The 18,687-nt window shown below is 35.1% G+C and overlaps 2 protein-coding genes and 1 pseudogene across 2 annotated transcripts; 1 reads left to right on the forward strand and 2 right to left on the reverse strand.

Moving 5' to 3' along the window:
• The first annotated feature begins 2,309 nt into the window (after positions 1–2,309).
• On the forward strand, positions 2,310–12,642 carry LOC122306251 (annotated as a pseudogene).
• Positions 12,643–13,454: 812 nt separating this feature from the next.
• Positions 13,455–14,131, reverse strand: LOC122306252. Its single transcript, XM_043118685.1, has 2 exons — positions 13,701–14,131; positions 13,455–13,527 (listed from the first exon to the last, which is right to left on the reverse strand). The coding sequence occupies exons 1-2, from the start codon at positions 14,129–14,131 to the stop codon at positions 13,455–13,457; spliced, it is 504 nt and encodes a 167-aa protein (XP_042974619.1).
• Positions 14,132–15,823: 1,692 nt separating this feature from the next.
• LOC122306717 (39S ribosomal protein L41-A, mitochondrial-like) lies at positions 15,824–18,313 on the reverse strand. Its single transcript, XM_043119218.1, has 4 exons — positions 18,151–18,313; positions 17,711–17,866; positions 16,509–16,573; positions 15,824–16,071 (listed from the first exon to the last, which is right to left on the reverse strand). The coding sequence occupies exons 2-4, from the start codon at positions 17,853–17,855 to the stop codon at positions 16,003–16,005; spliced, it is 279 nt and encodes a 92-aa protein (XP_042975152.1). The 5' UTR covers positions 17,856–17,866; positions 18,151–18,313; the 3' UTR covers positions 15,824–16,002.
• Between the last annotated feature and the right edge of the window lie 374 nt (positions 18,314–18,687).

An 18,687-nucleotide genomic window follows, 5' to 3' on the forward strand; every position in this document is an offset into this window, starting at 1 on the left:
CAGTTTGACATGGTATCAAGTGTTCCCATGCGGCCAGATGCAATAATTTGATAATTAGAAATGATTTGAATATAGAGTCCTTTCACAGATCAAACACGAAAAGAGCAAAAAAAATCTGTTAATTTTTTGCGTGTTTGGTCAGTAGAAAGATCATACGTCGACGGTATAAAAGCTTGTAAAAAAAATATAAACTTGCCTTTCTTAATATATATAAATAATCAAATGATTCATTCTCACACAATTTATGCAATATGCATTGCATTTCATCGCTTCAAATTAAGATTAAAAAAAATAATATTTACAATTTTAGATTGTATAAATACCGTCAATTCTTTTTTTTAAAGTAAATAAATTTAAGATTTACATGATTTTTTTTTTTTAAATAGAATACGCGTGACTTACATACTTTAAAATTAAATTCAGACTAAAAAAATATAGACTTTACCTTATATTGTTATTTTTAAGTCTTGAACCCGAATTAAATGTTGGAAATATTTGGATAATAAAAGATATATGTCTAGATGCTGCTAGCGGGCCGCTCGTGCGACTAGTTGATTTTTTTTTTAATATTTTTTTAACATCCTTAGTAAAAAATGAAAAAAAAAAACATAATTTTATTAAAAATCACTTCTTTAATTATTAAGTAAAAAAGAATTAAATAAATCAAATAAAATGCATGGGTGTTAAGTTTGAGCGGGCAAACTCATGGGTTCATTTATCATTTTCCATGTATGTAAACACTTTGTAAGCTATGTAAAAATAATAATAAGAAATTAGAAAGAGAGAACATGGTGTCGATGCATGTTATGATGGATGCTTTCATTAGGTTGTGTTTGGTTGTAAATTCAACTCATCTCAAACTATTCACTTGATGAGACTAACTACTTTTTCAACTTCTTATAAAAAAATAAATTAAACTCACCTTAAACTATTTCATATATTTTAATTTAAAAAGTTAAACTCATATCAGCTTAAAAAAGTTAAATCTATGTTAATGAGATTTATAAAATATTACTATTTACAATTCATCTCAACATCCAAAAGTAACTTTAAAGTAGATTCTACCACTTCTAAATCTTGACATGCATTAGGCTTATTGACAGTCTACTCTCAAAATATAACAAAAAGAAATGATATTCCCACCAAGACTCTCAATCGATTAATTTTTTTTTTTACTTAATAATTAAGAAAATTTGTTAAACATCCTAATGGGATGTAAATATACCCTAGAAGTTATGATATTTTTATGTTTTTTATTTTTTAACAATATTTTTTGGTGGTAGTTGTTGACCAAACGCGGAATTCATTGGCTTGCCAAAACCAAAAACTAGATCTGTATTTTCATTCGCCAAAACATCAATCCAATAAGAGAAATCAGTGTAGGCCCAACACTTTTTGGATGTGGGTTTCTGTTTTCTCATTGTCATGTCAAATCTCATGGCCCATGTAGGAGCTGAAATTTCAGTAAATAATACCATTAGAAATGGCCACGCTGTTATCATTATATTATAGATATTTAGATTAAAAATATTGTAAACAGCTCTTATTTGTGTTGGATGCCCCATCAATGCAAAAATCTAGTTATAAAAGTGAGATTACAAAAATAAATACTTTACATCAAGTGGATTAAGGTTGTAATTGAGCTAAGTACGAGTGAGTAGTACTTAGTTAAGTTTGGCTCAATTATCAAATAATCGGTTTGAGCTCGAGTTGAACTCAAATCAAGTTGAGTTGAATGCTTGATTTTAACGCTCGATTTGTTTTTTAGTGTGAGTGTTGTGTCAAATAATTAGATACACTTAAAAAGGAAAAACTGACTTCATAGTTCATTGAAGTTAGAAGAAACATTCAACCATAACAATTGGCTAAAACCTCATTTGAGTCCCACCAAAACAGAATCACAGTCAAGTGCCTTTTTAGATAAGATGTGTGCAAGTTGCAACCATACATATTAGCCTCAATGACTTGCTGACCACCTATGTTCTGCCAACAATGTCTTCCTATAGCATCTATCTGGAATCATATTTTAAGCTACTGGACACTTTATATCTGTATCAAGGCTTCAGTTGCTGTAAATTATGGATACAAAGAAATTTTTTGAAACTTTGAAGATTGAGGGTAGATAATTGAGAGGGCTCACTGCTTTCATTAATAATAAAAAAGGGTGTTACCCAGTACACAAGAAGTATTCAAGCGATCCATCTAACAAACAAAAGTAAACATTGTCATTTCTTGATGTAGTTTTAACCAATACTTCCTTTTTCTTTTCTTTTTTATAAAAATGTGTATTTTTAAACTCCTAAATCAAAATGTATGTCACTATTAAACTGGGAACAATTACTGGAAAGGCACACACACGTTGAAGAAGGCCATATTGGTCTTTAATGTGTTTCATGAATGGATATAATTTTAGTGTTTTAGTTGGCAGTGTATGATTACTTGCTTCTAAATGGCTTTACCGCTGAGAGATTTACCTTTCCTCATCAATTAAATTGTTTATCTCTAAGCAGGGCTGTGGTGCCCCTTATTCAGGGTTTTGAAGATGCTGGGGACTTCGCTATGAAAGACAGATTGAAGACCAGGCTACATGTTAACTTCATATTTTATGTAGTTGTGGGATTTATAGGCCTCTTTGGACTTATTCTCATCATTATGATGCATAAGAACTGGTTTGTTTCTTATCCTCTTTTAGTGTTGTTATTTGGGTTATACTTATCAAAAAAAAAATTGTTATTTGGGTTATAGTTTCTTTTCATACTTTCTTTTGTTTGCCGTCTAGGTTGCTAGAAATTATAGCAAGTCATTCGGAATTCTTTTGTTAACTTCAAATTAAGGGGTGTCAATTCGTGTTTGCAGATCATGGTCATATTTATGTTGTATCAAGTTATGGGCATTTGACTATATGGGTCAACCTAAACACTATCCGTTAAGCTAAATAGGTCAGACCTTTAAACTCTAACACAATCTATTTAAATAATTAGCCATGTCATATCATCCATTTTGATCCGCTTAATAATAAATTAGAAGTGAGTCAACATGACACAACTCATTTCAACTCGTTTCATGTAAATGGATTGAACTAACTTGCATAATCCATTTGACACGATTAACATAAGTTGACATAAAAGTTAAAATCTATATTTAGTAGTAACCACAATGTAAACAAAAGACATTATTTGGTTACACAAACCATCTCATTTCATTTAATCATTACAATTTTTTCAAACTCGCATACAAAATATAATAAACAATTTAACTTTTTCAAATCTCAAAATAAAAATAATATTAAAAATAATATTTTAACAATATTTTATTCAATTTTAATCTCATCTCATCTCATCTGTGTAACCAAACAATGCCTAAGACTACCTTTTATAAGAAATATCAATATTTTTCAAATTCTAACCCATAATAACACCAATATCATAAACCCAATAATAATAAATATGAACCTTGGTCTAGACGCTAGAATTACAATCTCAATAATTAACCATAAGCATATTAAGAAATACTAATATTACAACCTAACAATAATAAAATTATAATTTTGAAATAAAATTTAAACGGATAATTAAAGGTTAATTTCGGATTAAATGAGTTGACGCGTTTATTAATCATTTCTTAACGGGTCAACTCGTTTTGACACGAACTTATTTATATTAAACCTAAACTTGTTAATTTTCTATCATATTTGTGTTAAATTCACAAGTCGTATCATATATTACTAGAACTTCTTCAAATACTACAAAAACTTTTTCAATTTTTTTATCTATTTATATCTAAGTATAAAATTCTTGTTTGGGATTGTTTTATGCTCTGTCTCCTGAATATTTCAGTTAGGTGTGGTCAGAAGTTGTGGATTTGACTTTACTTCATCAAACAAAAAGAAAAAAGAAGTGGATTTGACTTAATTGATAATACACATATGCATACAGATAAATTCTTTAAAAAGGACTTCTAGTGTTCTTCGTTCATCACGCACCCCACCATTAGCATCCCTGGGCGCCGATCTTCAAGTTGATAGTAAGAGTTTATCATTTCAATCGGCGCGTTGGTCTCATGCGCTGTCCCGTCTGGGGACGTTTTCTATCGCCATGCGCAGCATGGGATCGGTGGCATTACTTCTTCATGGCCCGGCCTTCCCGTCCTCTCCAGTTGTAGTGCGTGTACTTCACTCGCCATCACCGACAGTGGAGGTTCCTCTCTGGCAATTCGTATCAGTTTTTTGCTTTCCTATGTTACTACTTTTCCTAATCAAAGATCAAGTAAAAGTGGTAGTGGCAGTGGCAGTTCCTTCCGGCCAGTCCAGACCAACACGTTGTAGCACACCCCTTACTGTAGCATTTAACTACAGTCTTATAGTTTGTTCATCAGACTATTTCAAAACCGTCACCAAGCAATCTCCCTTTATAAATTTTGGATGGGAGTCAATTGTTTGGCTCCGAGTACCCTCTTTTTTCTTTTTATTTTGTGTTGTAATTTGTGTTGCCTTTGAAAAGACTGTAAGAAATTTTCATTCTACTGAACTTGTATCTTGTCTCCAAAATTTTATCTATAAAATTTCCTATTTGTTGAGAAAAAAAAAATTCTTTAAAAAGGACGGAGACATTAAAGGACATAAATCTTCTGTGTTTCAGTTGATGGATTTGACATACTAGTACATGCATTGGCAAATTCTTTGGAGGAGAACACTCAAAGAAAGGGCATTTAATTCAATGTGTCTTTTTATTATGGGAGATATACTTATCTAAAGTTTGGTTTGGTAATAAAAAATTTTTATTTTAAATTTAAAATTTTTATCTCATCATTATAATTTTTTTAAATTTACATATAAAATATAATAAATAATTCAACTTTTTCTTAACTTTTTTAAATTCTAAAACAATAATAATAATATTTTAATATTTCATCTTAACCTCAAAATTTTCATTCCACTTGCTGATCAGAATCTTATCATCTGGCATTGGCTGGTTTATCCTCATGGAAGCTAGATTTGTGATATTTAAAAGATTGTGGCCAACTATCCAATGCTTATATAGAGTTCATCACCTCTAAATTTATTGAGTTTGCATTTTGAGCATGGAAACTCGGAAACTGATTTCCCACTTCGCAGAAAGGAGCAATCACTTGAATGTCATGCGGAGGTTTAATGCCCACTTCAGTGGTAGATGTTTTTTGTTTTTTTCCTTTGTAACTTGCAGGTGTATTTAGCTTCTATTAAAGTTAAGATAATTCTTTGTGATCCTATACATCCTCTTCTCTTTAGGATAAGAGTGTACTGATACAGTTGGACTACCTGATGCAAAATAATTTTTTTTAACGTTCATAAAAAAGCATGGTCAATAAACTAAACCTAAGAATAAAGGGAAAATGGCACCTTTGCCCCCTCTCACCTCTCTTAATATTAAAAGCACAAAGGAAAAAAGCAGAATGTGATATCTTAGGTACTCTCTTGTATATTTTCTGTGTACCTGAGCTATGCCTATTTATTTAGCAATAAAATTTTCTTGTATACAACTTGTTATCTTCTATCGAAGAAAATATGATTTATTGTTTCTCAATAGGCCAATTGAGCTATGTTCTCATTTCTTGTTCAATGCCCTCATTAACAGGAGTGGAGTTATTTTGGGTTTAGCCATGGCCTGCTCAAATACATTTGGGCTTGTTACAGTTACAGGTGCATTTCTTCTTGAGCGAAATTCCCAAAAGCATTTGGAGAAATGCAGACCATACCACCCATCAAAAAGTTCTATCTCATAAAATTGCCAAAATGGCTGTTAAACTTGATGAAACTCATCAAGAATTTTCAAATGCTACAGTACTCTCTCTCTCTCTCTCTCTCTCTCTCTCTCTCTCTCTCTCTCTCTCTCTCTCAACCCTCTATAAGTATCTCTTTTTCCCGTTTTCTTGTTCCCAATTCTTATATAAAATTGACAAAGGTTGGCTATTAATATTTTTTCAGGACTAATTATCTTAATCACATGTATAATCCACAAACCTTTATTGTGTCCATATAGCTTGGTAAGATACAATAGAATAACCCATTCTAATTATTAGATTGATATAATCTAACCCTATTTTGGTCTGTCACCGATATGGAATGAGCTTATAATAGTGGAATTGCCTCGATCATCATATTAGAGACTATGAGTTCATATCCCTTGCCCATTCCCATTTTGGGTGGAACAAATATACAAGTTCTTGATTCCAGTTAGGTAAGGATATCCCAATCAATTTCAATAATTGGTTTCATTGATACTCTTAGTGTAGTAGATGCTATCACACGATCATACTCAGTTTGATGAAATTGTTTGATCTTCAACTTAAAAGGGGAGCTTCTATAATTTTATAATTTCACACGAGAGGTTAAGCCCTTGCAGCCCAAGCACGCAATTATTAGGGGCACGCTCTACCATTGAGCTAATAGCCCATTGTGCGGGCATGATAACCATATTTTATTCAAAGCCCATTCTTGAAGTGGAAGTGTGCTATGAAACCGTGACACTCTCCTAATATTAGTTTCTTTAAATTTCGTTAGTGGGGGCAATGTGCATTTGTCCTTTTTTTTTTTTTTGACAGTGAAACAGTGTTTCATTCATTCATATAACAGACAATTACAACTTCTGACTTGAAAAATACAAGCCAAATTATAACATTTACTCGCCCCCCAACCCACAAATTTCTTTGTAGTTGACATGGTCTTGCCCAATTCCTCCAGACTAAGTCGTCTAAGAGACAGCCCTCCAGACTAAACAGTCTGAGAGACAAACCTCTGTCTTAGACCACCGTCTAAGATAGCCCACACAACTCCCCCTCCCAAGGAGTGGAGTACAAAACTCTACGGACCCTAGGCCCTAGAGACTATGATTTTTAAAATTACCTAAAACAGACTAGATAAACGAAAATACATGAAAAAAACAAAAACCTAAAAAACATGGACTGACAAAAGGACAACTTGGGCCCGGCCCAAACAAGGTTCAGCTATTTGCAAGTGGGAAGACCCGGCCCCTTAGGGTTTCATCTCTTTCAATCTCGCCGCCCCCTTCCTCTTTTTCCTTTTTTCTTCTGTTTGCTGCTGCCTACGCCCGAGCTCCATCCCGTTTCTCTGCATACCGTCGCCCACCACAAGCGAACTGAATCCACCACCTAAGGTTGAGTCGCAAGCCCACCCCTGCACGCCGAGAAAACTCTAGCTCTGAAACGCTGCCACCACCGACAGCAGTAAGCGTTTTCAACCGTAAAACATCACCCTCGACTGTAGCCGAGAACCTCTAGCACAAGCGAACTGAATGTGCATTTGTCCTAAAGGTTTAAAACGGTGCTTTTATTACTAAGCAAGCAATTATTTTAAATAAAATTGCGAGACCAATAGGTTGATGGCGTTTGATTTTTTTTTTTTTTTTACTTAATAAGAATTTTATTATAATGAATAGACATAGCTCAATTACACGGGATTTCATTATTTTTGAAGGGCTTCTTGTCCCTTGATCATCATGCGATTGCTGATATAAAAAACTAGTTTGCAGCAACCATATTGTTTCATTTTTTTCAAAGACAAAACAGAAACTTGGACTTGATTTTTGGCTCTGCCAAGGATGACAACTTTTTTTTACTCTTATCTGCACTGGGCACGATTTCGTTTCTTAATCTAGCTGTATTATTATGCATTTCTTATGTTTTTTTATTCAATTATTTTTAAATTTATGTTTTGATTCCATAGGTTGCTCAAGCAACATCCAATCATATGTCAAAGCGGGATCCTTTGGGGGCCCTACATGAATGTTATTGATCGGAATAATGTTATACAATACACCACCATCTTATTTACATCTCACTATATATGATGTGGTGCATTTATCACTATTTGATTATAAAGAAACATGTAATAAATAATCATTTAATGGTAGTAAATGTATTACATCTTACTTAGTATGATGCAAGTGAGATGGTAGTATAGTGTATAGAATTTTCCTATCGACAATATGTTAACTCAAATGGTATTTTCATTTTTTTTTTTTCTTGGATTGGTCGTTCTTGTAGCTTTCTATCCTTTACTTTTTAAACTTCCCTTGGACCTACAAGGTTTTCTTTGTAATATTTTGAATCTTTTCTTCCAATTCCAGTTTATGTAAGATCCATCCTTCAAACCACAAGGAGGCCGCTTGGGGAAAAATGATATGGATTATGATACAGATGAGAGATCAATGGCAACACTTAGGCGTCATCTTCGACAAGCTCGAGAGGAGTACTACCGTTACAAAAGGAAAACTTTTTTATTAGGTGAAGTTTTGCATAGATTCATGCAACTAAGAAATTTAACTTTGTATTCTGACCGCCCTTTATGAAAAAGGAAAAAGAAAAAAAAAAATCCATGTATTTGACGACTATTTTCATTTTCTCAACACCAAGGCATCACATTCTATTGGCTACCTTTGGATTATCTGTTTAAAGAATCAGAAACCGCTTGTTATATCCATTGGCTGCACATTCTTGTTAAATTATTCTACCCCTACTCAACTACCTCATTCATTTCTATGGATAATATAAGTTTGTTTGCTACGATATGAAACTTATTTTCTCATAGTGGGTAGGAGAGACAGTGGAAGCGGGAGGGAAGGGGGCACTTGACTTTTATTTATATTGAGGGGTTGCAAGGCCTTTCTTCAAGCAGCCTAAACAATGTTTGATCCTATGTTAAGTTTGCTAAAGTAAGCCATTACTAATGAAAGGATTGAACCGTCTTCATCTTTTAGAATGTTACTTGTTACTTGTCTCCTTTGTATTTGACTTGGCACTTATGGGTCGTGAGGAATAGGCATGGTTTTAAAGAGGTTGAGCTGTCCCCGATAGAATTTTGAGGCAGGAACTTTGCATTTGATCTTAGTTTCTGTGGGGTTTTTAGTTTTTACCATCGAAGTGGTCCTTTTGCACACTTTTCATGTGCTTCTTATGTCTCTGCTTGGGATCCTCTGATGCATTTAAATATTAACAAAAAATCCTCACCCTTCAAGCAAGTAGTCTGCACTTGCACCTTCTTTTCTGGCAGATTTGTGATAAGTCTCTTTTGATAACTCAGAGGATAGTCTGTACTGCACCTAATTTAATGTTGTTTTTCAGTGAGTACATGGCCTACATCATGGAGGCCCTTGAACTGGAGGATACAGTAAAAAATTATGAACACCGTGCTTCAACTGGATGGTCTGTTCCTGATTACCATTTTCCTTATTTCGGTTTTTAGTATATGTTCCAGGTTGTTTGTGCATGACCTGAGACATTTATATCCATCAATTCAGGAAGTATATCTCAAGCCTTAGACCTGCTAATGCTGGCAAAATAGGGCACCTCATTGATACAATTGGTAAACCTAATATCCATAAATTGGTTTGTTTCCATAAATCTTATTAACCAGTGTGAACTCAGTTTTTTATACTTCTTATGAGCATTGTTTTGATGGAGGACCTTCCTATTGAGTTTTAATCTTCTTTTCCTGAGAAAATAATGTTACTAGAACAGTGCTGTGTGTTCTGTACTTTGTTGAAAGCACTGCACAGACTTTTGCTGCATATGTATTTGTGTTCGTGTTTGGTTGTGCGCGTGCGCGCACACACATATTCTTTTATTTTGGCTTCATGTCCACTCGTATTTGGGCATATTTGGCCTTGTTGAGTGGAGCTGAATAATTTTCATCTTTGATTTGTCATTTCTGCCTAGTTTTAACTGAGTTTGGATTGCTCTAAATTTTAGTTAGTAGTTTATTACCTAGAATAAATAATTTGATTGCATGCGTTGAACTGTAGTCTTCACAATAAATGGTGATTCCTTTTGCAGAATTTTGTTGGCGATGCATCCTCAGAAACCAACTTGAGAAACTCTTGGCTATTGACTTGCTAAAAGTTAACTTATTAAAGTTAAATACATGTGTTGATTGGATCTGTTTGTCTATTTATGTGGATAATTGGGCGGCTATTTATATAGGCATACCATGTTTTGCTTATATGTCCATTGGAAACACGAGCTTGTGGTTTGCTGGAGTTGAATGTTCATTGTTAGAAGTAGAACGACTAGACTATGCAAATTGAGTGCTGTTTGCCTTTTGGTTGTTCCTTATCTAATCCTATTGTTCTGTTCATTATGTGGTAGATGGTTATGAGCTGCCTCTTACTTTTCTTTTTCCTACTTTCCTGACGTTAGCTATTTGTATGGTGTTTTGCCTTTGGATCTTGACTCCAGTAGTTAGACCTGGGGTAGTTTTTAGGTTAATTTTTTTCCAGTAAAGAGAAATCGCAAATTGATCGGTTCCCTTTTTCTCCAGGTCCTTGCTTTTGTTCCTCTAATGTATATGTGCCTCTGCACGTATTCTTCTTTGTTCAAGGTTGGAATGTTTATGTTTTACTCATTAACTCCAAGGCAAACAAGCCTATTTAACTTGCTCATGATATGCTTGTAAGTTTTTGCCTCATATCTATGTCGTCTCAAATTGGACTATGCTTTATCCATTTTTCAGCAAATGTACTTACACGTCGTTTCAATCTCTGCTAGGATGGTTGCTCGGTATGCTCCACCAATTTCTTACAACTTTCTCGATCTCATTAGTCTTGGTGACAATGAAGACACTGAGACTGTATTTGAGAAGGTATTTCAATCACCGGGTGTCAGTTCTTTCAACACTGCATGGATAGCCTAGCAGCAAGTAATTTTTTCTTAGAAGAAAATATATAGATGGGTGTTGTTCCACCGGATGCAAAGATCTGCATTCCATTTAGCTCATACAAGACGCTAAAGTATTTCATTTTTCATTTTACACAAGCCATGTATCTTTTTATTCTTGCTACTTATTAAAAGGATACCTTTTTCATTCTTGATCTGTTTTAGTTGGAATTTCTTGTGCTAAAAGGCATGCAAATTGCCAATTTCTTTTGCTTTTGGACATGACCTCTCTTTTTCTGACTGGAATCATACTTTTATATTGAATTGACAACATATCAGTAACATTTATGACGTGAAGCATTCACCTTGGCCTTGACTATAATTTTACCAAAGGAACCATTCTCTCTATAGTTTGCAGTTACAGGGAATTTTTATGGTTAAACAATCTTGAAGCCTAGTACTTTTGAGCCAAATGGCACTTCCAACCCTCGCATCCCTTCCACATTTGGTGGTTGGCGTGTTCTCTGGTTCCACTCCCATGGAGTGTGAGTTACTAAATCAAAAGAAAGTTGTGGATACTCTTGGGTGGCCCGGGAAGATTCTATATAACTCTTGGGAAAGCTTTTCAAACTCTTTTTTATTTGGTAAAGGGCTTCTCTTTTTTCCTTCCAAGTTTTGAGAAAAATCTGCCTATGTTTGCACATGCATCTTCAGAGCACTTCCTGTTTGATTTGAATTTGCTTCCCATGAGGGAACCTCATCCAGTATCAAATCATGTTATATGTAGCTCAAAACTCACCCAGGGTAGCTCAAGTGGTAAGGGCGAACTTGTGTGCATGAGCCCCATGTCCCAAGTTCAATTTCCCTTGGGATCAAACTGCAATTTAAGTGGGAGGCCGTGGTGGTGGGTTGTTGTGCTAGTCTCCCTGTAGGTTCCATGGGTGAGTCTGAAGGGCTCTACGGTGGGGTAGTTCCGCCGTCATAAAAAAAAATGTAGTTCAAAACTTTATCCTCATGTATCGAGTTTATCATTATATTTGTTCCTAAAATACATCAGACTAATAATTATTAGAGGTTCTGAATGAAACTTCTGTCCCTCTTCCCCTACTATAGTAATTGATTAGTTTCTCTTGGTGTCTTATGAAACTGTAATGCAGAGAATGGGGAACATCGATCATGCTGTCCCTTTCTTTGGAGATGAGTTTAACAGAATCTATCCACTTATCATGGTCATATACACCCTCTTGGTTGCTAGCAGTTTCTTTGAGCGTGTGATTAATTTTTTTGGGAGCTGGAAGATGTTTATATTTCAAACTGAGGCAGATGATATGGATGGATTTGATCCATCAGGGTTAATTATCTTACGGAAGGGTAAACTTGTTATTCCTATTGACCTCTTCTTTCTCAGAACGTTCTTTGATTGAACGAGGAGGGTAACAATGCTGGTTTGGCCTGAACGTGGGATTCCATGAAGATAGGTTTTCAAAGTTTCAAGTCAAACATTGGGGGCCAAAAATTTTCTTCCCTTGCGCCAAATTCAGGAAAGTAAACTCTCTTGTGTTTCCTCGTCCGAGTCTTTGGAGGAGATATTTGAGTGATTGAAACGGCCATCTTCTGACCATAAGAGTTCTAGCAATGAGGATGAAGACTGAAATTGACAGTTGAGGCCACAATAGATAATGCATGTATTCCACTGATTTAACGAATACGTATAAATTGTAGGATTGGGAGTGTGTATAGAAGATGTACAAGACCTGGGTACAGATGAATGAATTTTTTATTTGTTTCTCTCTCTTATCTTCTGCTGTTTTCTTTCAGTGCAGAAATATACTTTATTTCCGTTTCAGCCCTGTTCCTTTAATTGTGTTGCTGGGATGTGCTCAAAGAATCAGCTCTTGTGACTTTAGGTCTCAAGTTTCCAACTATAAATTTGCAACAAAATTATGGTTTTTTTCTTGAGTAAACTGCATAATTTTTTTTCTATTTTTTTTATTATATTTTGAATCAATGTCAATTTTAGTTTGATTCAAAATAAAACATAATGATATGATATTGTATATAGGATAATATTGTAAATATTAAAAGATATGAAAATATTATTGATAATTAGAGAATTGTAAAAATTATTATGTAAAATAAAATAAAAAAAGACTTATGAGATATTTTAAAGAATAAGATGAAAAACCATTAGAAGTACTCTCACTAAAACATGTGCATTGGCTTCCCCTCCCCATGAACTATAGACGGGTCGTGATTGACAGCTCATGATGGAGAACATGGCATATTTGGATTTGGATATTAATAATAATTTATAAATTGAAGTGATTTGATGTAATTAATTAATTTAATTATAAATTAAATTTAATGCATTACATAAATTTATATATTTTGGGAATTTATTTTTATAAAATCATTGCTTCTTGATTGGCTACGAAGCATTGCGAAATTTCTGAAGAAAAAACAAATAAAAAGTGGTCTGCAGCTAGGAAAGTTTCAAAGTTTGGTAAATGTTGTTACTTCGTACATCTTAATTGGGCCGCAATGAGAAGGACATCAAAACGTAGCCAGACGTGGCCATGGGGTAAAAGATGTATACGTGGGTGACTCCCACAGTTACAGCTCAAGATTGGACCATATCAGTTGCGTATAGACCACACCGACAAAAAGGAACCAAAAAAAAAAAAAACACACGAAAGAAACCAAAACAAAACAGAGGTTATCCTTTCAAACACGGCTTTCATCTTTGAAAGAGTTTAGCTTCGACCAGGAAAAGTTAAGAAATTTTCATATCTCCAGAGGAATTTTCATCAGTATCTATGTCTTTGATAAATGAAAGAGGGGGCAATCTTCTTCTCTTGCTGCTTTAATAGCCCTCCAATTCTACAAGATTAACAAAGAAAAAATAACTTCTAAATCTTAATCTTAAAACATATATACAAATAATTCCTCCTCCTTTTCTGTGTAGAGCTCATGGATTCTCTCCAGAAGAAAGAAAACAGACCACCTCAGTCGTAGATAAGCAGCGGATTGGAGAAAAATACCATTAATCCAACCTTAGGCTTGCACCTCTTGTGTGCGTGAAAACATCTTTGTTCCTCTTCTTCCCTGTAGACCATAGCAGCTTCGACCAAAATCCTCCTTTCTTCTTATTCCCAACACCCGCACCCTCCTGCTCTGCTCGATTACTGCTCATAATAAACGCCATCGATCTGCTCTTCTTCAGCCCATGACCCACTTTAAGCGATAAGGAAATCGAACCCATATTTTCCGGAGCCCTACGATGATGCCGACGATGTGTCGGAGACAAAAAGGATGAAGAGTAAGCGGGAGAAGAAGAACCGGAATAACCACCGCCGATCAGTTTCCGGTTTGAATAAGCATTGAGTTGGGATAATCTCTCCCTGAGACAAAAGGAGCAAACCCCCGGAAGTTGCTTCTCGTTTTGGTGAACCTTGCACCCTTGTTGTGACTCGGACCTTCCCATAATTTGTTTTTTTATTATTTTGTCAAATTTCAACCTCTTCAATTGCTACTAATCTTCTATATATATATATATAGGAGGAGATGGAGACAGAGAGACACACGAGTGGATGATTTTCGAGGAAGTTTCATGATAAATAAATAAATAATATTCTGAGAAGGTGGCATCCGCACGGCTGTCTAAGCACTTTTGGGAAGGGAAGAATTTGAAGTGGATAGTCAGTCCGTCCGTGTGCATGGGTCGACCCTCCACCTCATCTGACCACACGCTGTTTGAAAACTTGAACTGCCAGCTTGCCGGTGGAAGTTGCCGACCACGACCACCGAATTTCCGGGACCCACTTCGTTGAGACGCGTTGGATTCATGCGGGGAATTTTGGATTCACAAGATGTATCACGTGTCTTGCACTTTTTTTTTTTCCTTTTAAAACGAATAATTTCATTCATAACGATGACATAATCAGTTATAATTAAAAAAAAAATTATGAAATTATAAATTAACGTATAATAAGACTGTGGACTGAATAAAATTTAGACATTGAAACCATCACAGAACTGTATAGTTGAGCTTTGCTAAGATGTCATTAAAGTAAATTAATTGAAAAATTAATGTTTAAATTTATTTTAATTAAAAAGAGTTTTATCTTTATGAACCAAATATTTATCTCAATAGTCATGGATGGATTTATTTTATTTTTTAATTTAGGGATAACTGCCAATAATCTCTGGTGTTTTGTCTCCATTGAGATTTGATTCTAAAGTAATTCTGGTTAGGAATAGTCCATTTTGCCATGACAAATGCTATATATATGTCATGCATATTGTACTTAATGGATAACACGTGGCATGGAAAATTAATATTTTATAATTGTAAAATTATAAAACATTATTTTTTCACGTATAGATTTTTTTTTTTTTTTAAACCAACAAAAATACAAGGAAGTGGGAAGACCAAGACTTCCCTCCTAGTCCTCGCCAAGTCGGTTCGGCCAAGCCCACATGGTTTAATTTATTAATTACAAATGGGAGGCGTGAAATGGGCCACTGAGCGGTGGGCCGAGACCTGACCACCGTAGAACGTGTTTTGCTTCTTAGTTATTAAAGCAACACACAATCAAACATAAGAAGCTTAAGTCCCTGCCGTTGGGCTTGTTCCATGACAAGATTCAGGAGGCATTTTGGATGAGAAAGAAGTTTTAGTTCATAACAGTTTCACTCTCTTTCAAACAAGTAAAATATACTTCGGCAAAAACAAAACTTCTATTAATTGATGAGGTAATACGAAGTAGCAACACCAAAGCAGGTACAAGACACTCGTTTTCAAGCAGCTCTTTCCTTCCTTTTCCTTGAATGCTCTGTATTCCTTAACTACCGAATCCACTTTTTAATACATCCAAAAAAGTTTTAAATCAATTAGGAAAACAAGATGTAATGAAAGCGGAAGATAGAATATCAAAACGGCAGTTCCAAGTAATCATTCAAAAGCTATATATGATAGGAATTATATTTTGGTAAAAAACATACAATCGTTTTATTTTCTCTTTTACAAAGTGACACTGTTCATTTGGCATAACTGTTGGAAAGTACTGTGTGCAATTCTTGCTTTGATACTAATAGCTCAACAGAAAATGCTGCACGTTGTAAATCGAGTTTGGCAACACCTTTGAATCAGATTTCGGAAATTGAACCTCATTCATGCCAGAGTGACAGCTGTGTAAATTATTAAGTAAAAGTACTAAACATGTTCATACAATTATTCTAATCTGCAAAGTAACATCCAAATTGATCTATATTTCTCAGAACTACTCATGCTAGTTTATCACAAAATCGCCAGCATATAAAGGGGGGATCATAGTTATGTTTACATGGTTTGAATTACTTTGCTGCATCAGCTGCATCCATAGTTTTAACTTCTCTTGGGCACTGTGAGACATATGGCTTTAGCTGCACTCAAAGGGAAGGATCATGAGATGGAATTTAGTAGCGTTAAAAAGGAAAACAAAGCAAGATATATGTTGGGTGTTTTGAACCCCTAGGGGTTGGCTCAAGTGGTAAAGGCCTTGGGCTTGGAGTATACTCCCCCTAGGTCTAAGGTTCAAATCCCTTTGGGTGCAAACAATCTCTATAGGCTATCAGACTAGGGGGATTTCCCCCTTGAATTACTTGAGATGCACTTGCGGGAAACTTCTTGCTAAGGAACCATGCACCCCTGGGATTAGTGCCAATCAAAAAAATATATGTTGGATGTTTTGAGTAACAATCAAAATGAAGCCTCAACAAGCCTTTCAGGGGGCACATCCCCCCATTCAAAACTTTTCCCTATACAATACACAACATCCAAGTATATACACATAAATTGTGTAAGTTTAAGGAATGGCTACCTTGAAGTCAGTTAAATCTGGAACTACATAATTTGGAAGCTTTTCATTCATCACAACATATCCACCTGCACCAATATATAAATGCATTAAAATAGAAGCAAACGAAGTACCTAACATGTCTCATATGCTGCACTTTATACATTTCATTTAGAAGTTGCAGTTTATATGATATTACTCAGAATCATATAGCACGCTCCAGCACTACAAGAATTCTTGCCACGTGCAGTATTTCAAAATACATGGTATCAATTAGGTAAGAGATGGTCGAGGAGGTCACAGAAATAACTCAGAATGTTATTGTGTAACACCCCAATGAAATGCCCAAACCACATGGTCTATACACCAAAAGGACTAGTCAATGATACAATTAGGGCTCCATTGAAAAATTATAAATAGCAATAACTTCTCATTCCCAAGCAATGCGGGAATCCCATACACCACCTACCTTATCCTCTTATCATATGGGGTATCTTGCTATCCCCCATTTACTGAAAAAGATAAAAGAATCATTGGGAAGAAAGGCAGGAGGGGGAACAACAGGGGTAGGCAGCTGGATCTAGAGATGATCTGTTCTGATTTCTCTCCTTTTACTTTACTGGTAAGTAATAACATATCAATAACAGAATCTTTCCTGATTTCACTCTATTTCGATTGGTAAAGTACATGCATACCTAATGCATTTTAAATATGTGACATCACACCCCCCCATGTTCTTATTTTGGGAGGGGTGGAGCAAAAGGCGTCGTTTGAGTAAGAGCTTATTGGAAAATTCTCTCATATTTAATATAAAAAATTTTCACTTCAGAATTCAGTTCAAATCAGCACATTTCAATTATCTGGAAAGAAGCTGATTGAGCAGATCTGAGGTATGGGTACCACCTTAAAAATCATTTTTCACGTAAAAATTGGTGGATTAGACTTCTTAGCACTTGAACTTTGTATTTTTTAGACAAATGTCCTTCCCATTTTATGAAGTTTTCAGAGTCTTTTTTGGGGGTTTGCTTCTTCCCATTTTCTAAACAAATTTACCATTTGATTTCCCACACAAAATGAGGAAGGAAGAGAGTGAGGGGTTAAAAACCATTGAAACTTAAGAATTGTGGTGGGAAAAAACTTATATATTCAATCAAACAGATAAATGTTCAACGAATCAATAAACTATATATGCAAATTACTGTGTAGGAATGGTAATATGGGCAAACCTTTGCGGGTATGGAATCCAGTGGGCTTGCAGTTCTTCCCCTTGTAGTAATCACGTGGAGCCCTCTTTGAAGAGAGGATGTCAAGGGATGACGTCCGCTTTCTTCGATATGCCCGTCCTAAGCCTAAGATCAACCCCAACGGCATTTTCTTTCACCCTAAATGGAGGTAAAAATAAAAAAATAAATATCATATAAATTAACCAAAAACAGAAGGTTAAATACTAAAAGAAACTGATAGAAATGTTTAGAGAACTAACAGTGGTATAATGTCGTATCTCAACCATAACCATTGAAAACAAAGTAAAGGAGGTAACAGATACAGCAATGGGAACTAAGGGAAATTTCTATAAAATCTCATACTTTTGTTTTAATGGTATTTAATACACAATCGGAAAATGCACAATCGCACTCCCTAGGGCAGTGATGAGAGAGAAAAATACCGAGAGCCGAGACGCCGGGGACTTCTTAATGCGCAGGAACCGACGGCGAGATGCAGTGGTGGCCGGCGACTGAAGGCTAGGACGACTTGGCCGAGGCAGATGAGAGGAGCTGCGAAAGCGTAGAGGGAAGGCGAGAGAGAGAGAGAGAAAGAGAGAGGGGAAGCGCATAGAAAATAGGGTTACCTAATCTAAACGGGTTCGTTTAGAAGGGGAAAAACGGCGCCGTTTTACTTGACACTGATTGGGTTGGGCTGGGTTGATACAAACGACACAATTTTAATCTTGAATTCGGCCTAGTTGGACTGCTAGGGTTTTGGGCTTCTAAACCTTTTTTTTCTAGACTACGTTTTGGGCTTTTTTTTCTTAAAACCAAAAATCAAACACTATTTTTTTAAATCTAAATTTAATTTTAATCTTTGTTTCATAGGATTTTTTATTTATGGATTTTATAATTTCTTTCAATATTAAATTTAATTATCAGTATTAATTAGTACTAATTACGAATTCATTAGTGTCTCATTAAATGTTATTATACTA

The sequence above is a fragment of the Carya illinoinensis genome, chromosome 4 (genome assembly GCF_018687715.1).
Source record: "Carya illinoinensis cultivar Pawnee chromosome 4, C.illinoinensisPawnee_v1, whole genome shotgun sequence".
Lineage (NCBI taxonomy): Eukaryota > Viridiplantae > Streptophyta > Magnoliopsida > Fagales > Juglandaceae > Carya > Carya illinoinensis.